The sequence below is a fragment of the Corvus kubaryi genome, unplaced genomic scaffold (assembly GCF_017639235.1).
Source record: "Corvus kubaryi isolate FWS band 111438036 unplaced genomic scaffold, C.kubaryi_AGA036_p1.0 37028, whole genome shotgun sequence".
In the NCBI taxonomy this organism is placed as follows: Eukaryota; Metazoa; Chordata; class Aves; order Passeriformes; family Corvidae; genus Corvus; species Corvus kubaryi.
In genome coordinates, this window is record NW_024581013.1 from 224267 (window position 1) to 237807 (window position 13541).

The 13541-nt window shown below is 42.7% G+C and overlaps 1 protein-coding gene across 1 annotated transcript in view; it reads right to left on the reverse strand.

The window, feature by feature from the left end:
• Positions 1-13541, reverse strand: part of MCC (MCC regulator of WNT signaling pathway) — a 187224-nt gene that overhangs the window by 5613 nt on the left and 168070 nt on the right. The window contains 2 exon segments of the mRNA XM_042020618.1: positions 9220-9317; positions 10262-10468. Of these exon segments, the coding sequence (XP_041876552.1) occupies positions 9220-9317; positions 10262-10468 (305 nt within the window).

Below are 13541 nucleotides of genomic sequence, written 5' to 3' on the forward strand. Positions count from 1 at the left end.
TACAACCACTTTGCAGTGATCCAGCTCTCCCTCCTGCTTCGTTGCAGTGCTACTACATGAGTACACTTGTTTTCATCTCAATAATGAGATGACTGCCAGCTCCCATATAAGCCCAACGGGAACGAATACCCTGAAGTTTGCGAAAGCTTCCCCAGCTCTGCAGAGACCACACAGATCCTCCTGAAATCCCAGCTCAGCAGCCTGCAGTTCCCAGGAAGACCTGGGTACGGCAGGCTTTTATCACCGGAGAGAAGGACAGCGCTGGCTCCAGCAGCAACGGAAGGGCTTTCACAAAGTCAGCCAGGGAAATATTCCAAGTTAGCAGTCTATCCCAACACACTCAGGCGTTGGTTTACCAGCCAGATTAAAAAGGACATAAGAGGGCCCTTGTTGATGAAGGATCATCGGTATTCTTTGTATGTCCTTTCATCGAAGGAACATGCTCTCTGCTTTCAAGTAACACAATCCTTCTCCTCTCAGTTAAAAGTTCACTGCCATCCACCCCAAATGTAAATCTTAATTTTTATAGCCTATCTCAGCCGTCAGAAAGGCTCAGCACAGTCTACAGCCAAAATCTGTGTTCTGCAGTGAAAACGGGAAGAAAAAGACCCAGAACATAAACAAGAAAGAGACGTGGCAGTGGCCAGACCTAATGCATTTGTTGCATTACTGATGAGCCAGAACAGAGTAGGGTAAATTTGGTACTTCTCTGCTCCAAAGGTTGCCACTGCCAGGGGCTCTGGGGAAGGCTCAGTAGCACCATTCCCAGCACGATGACCTAGGGTGAACAGCAAATCCAGTAGAATAAACATCCACAGTGTTTGGATGGGCAGAGAAATCTCAAAACCACCTGAGGCTGATTTGACATCATGCGCAAGAAAAGGTATAGCTGTGAAAACACTGCACACAGTCCCACGGGAAAGAGCCCAGTGGAGCCACAGTTCACTGCAGCTGAGGTCCTTCACACAACTGCTGTAATAAAAGCTGCGTGGAAAAGAAACACAGTGGAAAGACTTTGAGGAACTCTTCATGCGTGGTAAAGTTTGGTTGCTATGGTGACTGTTACCCGATAAAACAATGATATCACCTTTTGTCTGTTTTTCACACACACCTTTCAACCAGCCCTGTTCAGCCTGAGCTGTATTTCTTTACATTTGGTCTACAACATCCTTGTCTTGCTCCTTGTCAAAGACACAGAGCCAACAGAGTGGTAAGCACCCTGTTTAAGCTACTTAAAGATCTTTTGAGATGCCAGTTCTGAACATTCTAGCCAAATAGGAAACAGTGGGTAATACTTCTAATCTATAGATGACTCAAATTTACATTGGCACCAGTAAAATACATGTATTTCTTTTGGCTTTTCATGATGTCTTGAAGTCAGTGAAACAGCACTAGATAATACCTACTCAACCTTAATCTCATGGAAAACAATTGGTGGTTTGATTGCATGTGCTGAAATGTCCCAAAAATCTAAAAAAACAATCCATAGAGATCTACCTTTACACCTGTTCCTAATTTTAAAACTGCCTATTTAAATATCCTCACTTCAGGAGACATTTCATAGAACAAGTCACACCTGAGTAGCCAGACACAGCAGCAACAGCAAAGGCAGAGCAAACATCTTGGTTTACTCTGGGGAAATGAAAATGCACTTGGTTAATGACTATTACACACTAAAAACATGTAAGGTTTCCCCCAGAGTGCTGCATCTTCTGTTTGAGTAGCAGATGAGAGAGCTCAGACCTGTACCTCACGGGCTAGTAAGAACCCCAAGCCTCGCAATGCTGACTCCTGCTTCCCTCAGTTTCTATCACTGATCACCTCAGTTTGGTCAGAAAGAGTTGTCCTTACTTATTTCTCTTCAAAACTGATCGCTTAGTTAGGCAGTGAACAGGAGTGGTACTGAATCCTGAGGTGCTGTCCTAAGGGGATTTCCAGCACCACAGTACTTTCCTGACTGCAGGATGTGGAAAATCAGCCACTACAGGCTTAATATGGCAGAGTATTTTCAATCTTGCATATGAAGCATGTGTCCACAATGAGAGCACGCCAGAGTTGCAAACGAGGGATGGAACTGCGTGTGATGTGACAGATACACGAAACATCCTACTGATGTAGGCACAGCCTGCTGCTGCCAGTCTTCCAGTCTGAGGTCCAAACTCCCATGGAAGCATACACACCAAACCCAGCTATTGTGCCCCAGGGCAGTAATATGGACCTCAGTGTATCCCAAGAAAGCATTTATCTGTGTATTTTGATGTGAAGAGGAAAGGAGAAGCAAGTATTTTTCGGAGAACACAGTTTCTGTGAGCCCCTGACTCACAAGTCTATTGGACTGCAGAAGTCAACAGAGATTTTTATCCCAACAGTTCCTCCTCCAAGTGGCTACTGCAAGTTGCAACTTCAGAAAACACAGCCACAACACTTCATGTGCACAGAGAGAATGAGCAAGTATTCCCAGAAGAGGGAACGAGTCTATGATCTGGGGGCATGGCTCCCTTCAGCACAAGGGCTCTCTGCTGCTGAGGAGTCAGATGGGGAAATCCCTGACTGCTCCCTTTCCAGGGAAAAGCTCAGAATGAGTGTATTCAAAGGCCTACAGCCTACAACATCTGCTAAAAACACTATTTTCAGTGAAATGCCTAATATGCTGGTAATAAAGGCTTTTGTTTGGTATTTTCACAATCAAAACACTCAGTGGGCAGTTGCATAGTGGTTTTCAAGGGCTTTTTGTTTCAGGATGGCTGAATAGGAAGGGGCTAACTGGTGTTCTCTGGTTTCAATGCTACCAGTTCAGAGAGTGGGGAATTCTGCCAGGGCCATAAAGGAAACTGTGTTTATGTGAATTTGGCCTCCACACACACCATGTTTGGCACATAGTAATGTAAGCAAGGTCATGAGCACCTTTATATTTTCCCTGCAGTCTGGGCTTTTCCAGACATGTTCAGGTTTCATGTGCTTCTAGAATTCTTCCTGGATTTTCCTGCTCTTGCTGATTTCATTGAAAATTCCCCGGTGCTGCAAACAGGAAGCTGCTCTTCTCTGGCACACAGAAGTTGATTTTTCTGCCCCTGGCTTGGAGTGCAACCAGCTAACTCCCCTTCTTATGAAAGCACCAGCTACCACCCCTCTGCCCTGGGGTCAAGAGCACCACAGCTCTTGCCAAATCTGAAGCAAAAGGGGAACAATGAGTTGTCTCCAAATGAAGAGGTGAGAAGCTTTCCCACAGCCAGGCAGAGGAGTCTTGCCATCCCTAAGGCACATCCTCTTACCCATCAGAAGAGATCTGCTACAGGCAGATCCCTTCAAATCCTGCATTCCCCTGAGGAGTGGTATGACCAGGTTCAGCTCAGCAGGCTCAAAGCCCTGACACAGCAGCACCAGGAGCAGCTAGCCCAGGCGGACAAAGGCACGAAGATCCCTGGCAGAGCTATCCATGCCAGCAGGGCAGCCCCAGGCCACTGGGGGTGGGGAAGGGGAGGGAGGGAAGGCACCTCCTGCATGGTCTGTAGCTATCTTCGGGACCCCTGCTTTGAAGGGAAGGCACATCCCACACTCCACTCCTCCCCTGATACCCTCCTGCTGTAGTGAGCCTGGCACCATCCCTCACTCCCCTCTGACTTTTCCAGTTGAACAGGGTGACACATGATTGTTTTTTCCTAGGGATCTGGACTCCTCTCCTCTCAGGAGATAACAGCTGGACATTTAAAAGGAATGCAGATAAATTTTCTTTTCATCAGCAGTTTAACATCTTACATCAGGCTGGCATGCAGAATCCCCAAGCTAATTCAAATGCATGCTTGCCTCACTGGTCTGGCTTTGCCTGCTAAGGAAAACAACCAGAATGTAATAAATGTTTTGAAGAGGCAACAAAGCAACACTACACAAATGCCAAGAGAGCCACCCTCCTCCAATGCCATGCCTTCCTGGCTCACCTGCTGAAGCACCACCTGTGCTGCCAGCTACCTGTGCACAGGAGGCCTTTCCTGACTGCAGAGGTGACAGAGGGTGCTTTAAAAACCACTTTGCTAGTGTAAAATACTGTACTGATTTTTTTGCTGATTGTCAAGATGCTCAGAACAGATCTCAAAAACCAGACAGTACCACAGGCATGTGTTACACCACCTGCAGCGGGGAGACAGGCCAGGTGTGGTCCTGGAAACAACATACTGGCAGAAAAAAGGGAGAACAGCCCTGGAGGAGGCAGCAGCATGCCTGCCACACTCACTGCTCAAACCTCCCACCCAGCTTTGCCAGCCCAGCCTGGAAGCTCTCCAGACCTGGAGCTATTTGGAGCTCCCTGTGATGATTATATCCAAGTGCACAGCAGCTCAGCAGTTCAGATAACCACATGGTGGTAAGAAGAACTACTTGCTCCATGTAAAAAATGGAGAAAAAGACAAATTATGGTTGTCTGTAAAACATATGGTAAGAATAGTTACTCAAGCTGCTTCTAAGGAATCTGTCCCTGATACCAGCATGAGTCACTTCTCTTCTTGTGAGAAGGTTTCTCTCATGGGACTCTCCAGAGGGATTTCCAGAGATAGGCCATACCTCCCGAAGCCCCCAGGCAGCCAAGGGGAAAACACAGCAGGATACTGCACAGTCACAAAAAAAAGATGTCTCTGAAACTTGCAATGACTGTAGTCCATGCTAGTGTCTGGCTTTCAACTGCCTCAGAGTCGCTGATTTCCTCATTTCATTGATGTGATAACTGGAGAACAGAAATATGCAAACACTGACAGAAAGCAGCTGAGGATGCATCAGTAGGTCCAGAACACAAACCCCTGCCTCCCTCCCCCTCCCCTTTTACCTACTGCATGTTTGCCCTGTACCTTGGTCAAAAAAGAAGAGGCTTTTACAAATCAGTAGAAGTCTAAAGAGTAATTTCAAATCTGAATGATTATAGTATGACGTGTTCTAGACCTTTCTATTTCCGTTTCTGAGACAGCCTGATGCTCAGGATAGGCCTGAATTTCAGTGATGCTTTTACTGACACCTGCTATCATGAAACAAAGGTCGGCCCTTGAAAACGTGCCGAGCTAAGATGCCATCACGTGAAGTTTACGGAAATTTAAAATAAAGGAAGGTGGCTTGATTTCTCTCTCACTGACACTGAGTCAGGAAACAGTCACTGCCATGCCTTGGCCCAGCTTTCTACTGAAATGTTTGCTCTCTGAACAGAATTTTTGGCACAAAACGTGGTTGCGGTCTTCAGACAGGGATAAGGACCTAAGACTGCAACAAACATTGCTCTGTCTCAACAGACACAAGGAAGTTACTGCAACAGGATGCATTTTTTATGTCCTACTAGAAATACCTGCAGCTTCTACTCCAGACAGGTGGGACCACAGCTCTGTGCAAAACGTACTTTTTGTTAACATTTAAAGACCTGTTTGCCAACCCTACTGATTACTGCTCATTTCCTCTCTCCGAAGCAACTTCACAATTAGTAGCATCACTCACTATGTTATCTCTCAGCTTAGAAGACATCAGGCATGGTAAATATAAAGCTCCTTTGTAGTGTTGCCAGATAGAAAGTCACGCTTTTGTGAGGGGTATACTGAAACATGTCTAGACTGATGCAATTCATGTAACCCTGCACAGCCATCAAGGATCATAATTTTGTGCCAAATGATGATGCAGCTGAGGTCTGAACAGTCAGTCTAGTTACAAAGTGTTTTGCCTGCCATGGTCCATGCCTAGTACTGCTAGACCCCTCCTGACCAAGTATTTAAATTATTTATAAATGATTCTCTAAATACATGAATAAAATACAATCCTATGTAGACAGAAAAGGTATCAGCAGCTGGAAATACAAGGAGAGACCACAGGAGGACCTCAACAATCAAAGCATTTGTAGCAAGGCCTAGGGAGAGGGAGAAGTTTCAGGCTTTCCAGCTTGGCCATTTTTCACAGAATGAAAGAACTTAGCAGAAGAAACGATCAGTTCTACCACCGTTATCATAACCCTCGTAAAGCAGGATGGAATTACTACTAGCTCCTTCCTGCCACCTCTAATGCATTTACCTGCATTAATGCATAACCTGATATGTGCATACTAAGTTACAAACTCATCATGTACAGCTCTCACTCCCCTGCCCCAGCAGAGCAGAACAAACCAGCAAGAAGAGACTGTTTTAAGGTCTCCCCTAGGAGACTGTGTCACGTGTCTGATTTTGGGGTATTCAACCAGATCTTGTCTCACAAAACTGGCCTCTGGCACAATCATCAAGGTGTCAGCACCAGGCCATGAGGCTGCTGAGAACACGTTTCTGCCCTCACAAGAATAAGGTATTTACTGCCAAGAAGCTTGTTTATGGATGTGTCAAACTCAAGAAAGAAGAGGCTTCGTGTCCATTAAAGCACTTCATCATTCCATCAAGAAAAGAGAGAGGGGAAAATAAAACTGTTAAAGGCTCTGGCAGAAAGTGTTTACATTACTGTTTGCTGGAACAGGATGTGTCTCTAAATTAGTGAGCTTAGCCTGCAATACCAGAAATCAGTTAAGCTAGATATAACTTTAACAGCAGAGGTAATTTACGTTTCTTCAAGTTAGCATAGCGACCATGTAAAAGAAAACTGAATTCTGTAAAAAGATGGGTTTTAATGCTGAGCACTACACAGGAAATCCTGAGCTGATGTAGAACAAGTACGTTATGACACAATAGATGAAGAACTGCTTCTGCCTTGAATTTCTGGTGATGGGCACTACCAACAAAAGCTTCACAACACACTGCTGGATTCCAGATTTACAAAAAAATCCACATCTGCAGAGAGAAGCTAGCCTGGCTCTGTGGATGAGACTGTTCTGCTGCACGACCATTTGCAGACTGAGCAAATAAATGCTTCCAAACTACACCAAAACCCAAACCGTAACTATGTCATGCTGTTTTACTTGGGTTTCACTCTGTTTCAATTAACTGAGAAGAACCTGACAATTTAACAGCAACAGAAGGACAGAATTGGAAAGTAGTAGAGGGGGAAGCAGCCAGAACTTTAATCTCTGTAATGACAGGATGAGGAGGGGACAGGAAGCAGGGGTGCTGATTGGTATCACATGCTCTGACAAACAGGCTCAAAAACAAATGGATTTTTGCCCCTATCCTTGCAGCTTGCTGTCCCCTGCACCAGTGTCTACTGTCGGGAGAAACAACAGGTAGGACCAATTGCTGGATTCATGAACGAATTGTAACCTTGAAACACCATTGAAACAGTGTTTCAGCCTGAAAACACTACTGAACATTGGCATTTAAATACTGCCATGATATGCACTTGTTTCACATCTTCCCCTCACCCCTAAGCAAACACAGCTATTGGGACAAACACTTTTAATTTTGTATTCTGGTCCTACTTTGGCAGGTGAGTGGGATACACTTGCAGAGGAAAAAAGGACTTTTGATCATTATTAGAACTCTTTTGTGGATTTGTGATGGTATAAATGTCATTCTGATATTTGAGAGCCCATTTACCCAGAACAGCAGTTAGGGACTGCTGGTATTTTTTAGACAGCTGTGGCTAAACAGGTTGCAGTAAGCTTTTTCCATGTGCTAGATAGACCTTCAACTGACTTGCAGAGACAAGACTTTAGGGCAAGAAGGGCTAACCATTCAGCCTGATTTGGCTGGTACACTGATTAGGGAGAAAAATACCCTGTCCACACAGCTTGCGGGAACTGTGCTTGAGCCCCACTGGCAGCAGCAATCACATTTAGTACCATCGTATTTCCATTACACAGAGAGCCTTCACAATTTATGTACAGTTTAATCCGATTATTTTTCCTCTCCATTTCTGCCTGACAAACTGTACTTGCGAGGCCCTTGGCTGGAAATCCATGCTAATCAATTTAAGGCCTAGTACATAAAGCAAAGTTGTTTTCTCTGTGCTGTCAGCAAACCCCGTTTCATGACTATACTCAAACTTCTGCTAACTAAGGGCACTGGCATCTTCTCGACATCCAGGAGCAAATAACAAGAGCAGGAAGAAGCAGCAGCTTGAGTGAAGGGTGGAGCAGCTCACACCAGGGCTGCAGGGTGGGGATCCGGGGGAGGCCAATGGCTCTCTGCAGTGTTAATGTAAATTACTTCGTCGATGGGTTTTATCCACCCACACACAAGTGACAGTTTTGATTATTTTACCCACGGAATTTTGTTTCCTGCATCATGCAAACTAAGTACTCAGTGACTGCCAGACTACTAAGCAAATGGTATGAAATGCATTGATTCTGCAGTGGTAATGATCTTACATTTTTACATAATGCCTTTCAGGCTTAAGTGTCCCTAGGCACACCACACATTGCACCTATGAGAAAAAGCACCTCAGGAATGAAACACCACAGCTGCCTGAAAGGACATTCCACCCTCAAAGAGGGTGGAAACACCATTACCGTAAAACACACTCTTCCCAGCCAAAATTCTTAGCAGCATTTTGGACAGGTACTAAATGTAAAAACCAGATTAGGTATCAGACAGCCATTTCTAGGAAAAGGTGGAACAAGTACTGAAACCATTATCGAAACTGTGAATTTCTTTGTCATGAAGTTTACCACATAGCTGGTGCATGAAAAACTGCTGCACAAACAAATATCTAGCTAATGTATAACTGTACTGAAAGCTTAGGCTTAAAATCTGGCTGTTGCTAAAAGCTGTTTGTCAAGACATCAATTTTCTCTCCCATTGGAAAGCTAATGCCTCACACAATGTCATTTGTAATTGAACTGTGGCTCCACTTACACACTCAGGAGGCAAATGAAACATCTGAGTCATCAAAATGCCTGCAATTCCCACTCCCGTAACTCCTACCCAAGTTCTAACCTGAGGCCAACCTTCTTAACCAAAGATCACACTTCAAATCCTGTCTTCACTGAAGGCTTTTTTTATGCACACGAGGAAGTCTTGTCACTGTTTTATGTCTCATACTCTTGCCTGAATATGGTAATTAACTGCCATTTTGAAGGTTTCTTTTATTTCTAAAATTCAACTGAATTTTAGAAAACCTCCAGGAGAATGGAGTTGAGCACCACGTGAAGACTTCCACCAGCTAAAGAACAACAGCAGAAGGGAGGGGAAAATTAGAAGGACTTTGATCATTTTTCTTTTCACAGGACAAATCTGTGATCACTCTTCAAACCACCTGAGGGTTAGCGTGAAGGCTCAGAAATAAACCTTTCCCTGGACTTACAGGACAAGTCCTGTCCCTGGTGAGGGAAGCTGTGCTTACCTCCTGAGCGCATTTGTCAGCTCAGCAGTCAGTTCACTCTCATTGTATGGTCTCAGCTCAGCGAGTGTTAGCGGTGTTGCAGTGCCATCACTGCATTCCTGGGAAAGGAGGAAAAGCCACCTAATTAGAAGTTACTGACCATCTTAATAGGAAAATTCTGAAAGCCTCTTAGTTCACAGTTACTTTTAAAATGAAGGTGAAATAAAGAAAACAACGCTACAGCAACATGGCAGTGTACCAACATACCAAGGAATGAACAGATTAATACTTCACAAGTGCCTCTGAATGCTTTTTAAACCACCACAGCTCACTGACTTGCAGAATTCTGCTACAGTGCGCAAAACTGCTGGTGCCTTCCTTGTATTTCTTTTGACACCACACTTGAAACAAAGCAGCACTGGGATCAAAAAATTCAGATGATGGCCAGGAACAAGTAAGAAAGATGTACCTCTTGGTTTTTGTTTTTAAACATATTATTGAAATTTTCTGGGGACACAGCACTAAAATAAGACAAATTGAAGTTTTCCAAGGTATTTATTTCTTAATGCAAATTATTACTGCAAATGCAAAAATCTGCTTATCTTGCATTATCTTGCATTATTTTGCAATAAGGGAAGAGAAGTCTTCATTCTCAAATTATTACAATCTAACTTGTAGAAAGAGATTGTCATTCAATGCTGAGCGTTAATTTTTTCATATTTTGTGTTTAGGGGAGAATCGCATTTTGACTAGACTCCCTTCCAGTGTTCCCAATGAGTGACAACAGGCAAAACACCCTCAATCCCAGCAACTTGTATGTTTGGCAAGACTGGCCTTGTGGTACTCCTCAGAATACCCTTATTTTAGCTCAGGCTTAACACCAATTCTGCAAAGTCCTCTTAAATCACAGCATGGAAGGAACCACCTAACAACTAGGGAAGAGAGAACACATCTGCATACAGACAAAAGAGGAGAATTATGAACATGCTAAAGACGGCAATAGGGACGGGAAGGGTTTAATTAATCAAGTTTGTAACTTTGGAAATGTAGTGTGACTCCCGACCTTGCCCAGTTTGTCTTTGCTTCCGCTGCTGGTTGAGCTGAGAGACCTCATTCTCTGCTCTTTTTGTTCTTCCACTTCAGACTTCAAGTGCTCAATATGGACGAGGTAGGCCTGCTCCTGGGCCTCTCGAGTGCTCAGCTTCAATTCCAATGCCTTCTTCTCCTTCTCCAGCAGGTAAAGCTGTGCCTTGAGCTCTGCCATCTCTTCCTGTTGAAGAAACATTTTATTATCAGCATTCTGCTTCATGGGACTAGGTACCTAAAGGAAGATGAGGTTAAACGGGATTTCCATCCACTCCTGTAACCAAAGGGTTCTGTTAACAAAGAACACTACCAGCACTCAGATGACTTTTTATAATCACACTGCATATTTGTCAAAGATCTGTGCCACCCTTTTATGATCTTCAGAAATAAGCTCAGCAGCAGAATTAGAATTAGACTATCAGGGATCTGAGAGGGTTGCCACTGCTGCTGCAATTTTTTTGGTTCTACTTTGTCCTTCAGAGACCATTTTCTTAAAACTAGAAGTGTATGACTTTGTCAAATGCCTCCCTAAAAGCAAGATTTCAGTTTCTCATTGATATGTAAGAATTTGTCTTATTGCAGTGGAAGGGATTTGAGAGACCAGGACAGCACTCAGAAGTCACATACTCCTGCCTTTTAATACCAGCCTCTGTGGTAGAATGAGTTAAGTCAAAAAGAGCAACTGAGTATGGCACCATCAGATGTCCATTTATAATTTCCCTCCTCTAAATGGCCATAATCCCAAGTACACACAACCTGAGTTTGATAGAAAAATGCACTCGCTCATATTCTTCCCTAAATATGATTCACAGAGGATGGACACTGGTACTTAACAGAAAGAAGCTCAGCTCAGAGAGCTCCTTCTTATGTGCAATTCTTCTGCTGCTCTGAGGCTTCTGACAGGGCTGTCACCTATTGTTAACACAACATCTGCTGTTTGGGGACAGATCTATGTTTTAACATCTGTCTGACAGTGGCTGGGCAGAAGTTTAAGAGCAGGGCATGAGTGCAGTGATCCTTCTTTCAGCATGTGCTCCCAGACTCCCATGAAAAGCAAATGATGGCTTATTTCTGAACCAGAAGGCTCTTTGTGATTAACAACACTTCAGAAAAGTTTCTTGAACAAAATGCCTAGTTATTTTCTACACCCAGAAAAACCTAGTATTCACAAAACTTTTGAAGAGATGGTACTAAGACATAATTTATGTTACGTGCTTAAAATCACCACTAAACAAACAAAAGACTGACAAACCCCCCCCCCCCCCAACCTAGATTAATGTTCCCACTGTTTAGCTTGTTTTGCCCTAGGTCACCTGATGGGTGAATACTGAGTTCATGCAGACATTTTCTGTATTACAGTTTGGTTCCAGAATTGTTCACTGTGTAGACACCTCTGAAAGACAGAAGTTTCTTATGTGGCCAGCCTAGGAAAAGTCACTATTTTTTTTTTTTTTTTAACAAACAAAAAAAAAACCAAACTTAAATCACAAAAATAACAGAGGTATCTTCCCTTATAATTAAAAAAATAATGCCTTTTATATTATAGCCATTATTAGCAAGGTTATACAAAAATAAATGTCGACACATATTTAGACTAACTTTTTATGCAGAAGGGAATCTATGTTCCTACCAAAAATCTGCTGTCTGGATTAAGTATAAACAGTGCACACAGGTGTATCACAGTTACAACCATCACAGGTAATCAATGGCTTATTCGGAACCACCAGCCATGAAAGAATAAAACCCATATCTTAAAAACCCTGAGGGGCTTGGAAAGGTTTGTATGAGCTTTTAAGTCATCAATTTATTCATCTGCTTGTTCGTGAACTGAAGGTTAGAAGCACAACCAGTTTCACTCAATGTGATGTACACAAATATAGTTGTTATGTGAACTTACATTAATTTCCTTTGTCAACAGAAAGTGTAAATAATACTGATAAATAATGATGGGCAAATTTTGTTATAGGAGTTGAACTGGATGGTCTGATATACTCAGGTGTATGCATTTAACTTCTTAAGCCTCTACTTCTAAAGCCATTAATCTATTTCGCCTTCTTAGTGAAAGCTGAGAAGTAATTTGAACAGAGTATTTTGGCACTTTTATGAATAAAAGATGCTTTTGGGTGTCTGTGTGGGATGGTCAGGACAAATCTTTCCTGACTTGGTGGATCTTCTGAACAAATGAGGGCCCAAATTCAGTCCAGAAATAAGGGACATTTATTTCCTAAAATAAAAAGGTGAATTTATCCACTACAACAATGAATCTGTGGAACTGGTTTTTCTCATGTAAAGATTGTAATATTTAAAGATGTAAAGATTTCAGCTTGTTTTATTTTCATAATTTTAACTTATTTTAACATATACAAGCTCAAAATACATTTGAGGATCAATGTTTAACTCCTTTGAAGACAGTAAGCCTAGATCACCATATGTATGAATTCAGCAGTTTGTATCCTGTCCCACAAGACATATCACGCACCACCCATTATGTTAGTTTTCTCAAGTCAAAACAGTGTGACTTGGAAGTAAAGAAGCAAATACAAAGCAGGGGAAAAGTTAAAAAGCTGTCAGCCAGGGTCTTACAGAGGCACCCAGGGAACGAGCAGGAGGGCATGGAAAGGTTGAAGATAGTTAAAAATTAAAACTGCAGTTGAGGATTATAAGGACCCATACAATGTGTGAGACAGAGTGGCAGCAGCCACGTCTCATGTGGGAAAATTCAAGTAATTCAGGTTTACTTAAAGAGTCTTTACATATGCAGCAATTTTTTCCATGAAAATATGTTTTCCAAAAATGGCATCTAAATTTAATTGAAATGACAGTGCCACCTTTGTATAATTACTATTTCCCTTCTCTTCCAGCTACAGGTTGCTGTGAAGCATTTTGCAGTTTAACACACCTGAATCTTCAGTGTAAGCACAAGTGGCATTTACTAAATGAAACCCTGAAGGAGGAGGTAGCAAGTGGTCCCTCTTCTAGCGGATTGCAGACTTAGGCAATCCATGCAAATTCACAAGTTTTAAGTGTCAAATCCAACAGTTATTTTGGGACTGATTAATTGAATACTGAGGGGTCTTTTGTACTTGCAGTGATATTGTAATTCTGAATTTGGGCAAAAACTTGAATGAAAATTAAAAACTCCTGATTCAAAATGATCAGAAACACCAGGGAATTCTCAAAATCAAAACTTGTATTCGATTTGGTCATGTAGGACTCTAATGTGGCAAAAAGTTCTAAAAGTCACAAAAAGTCATGAC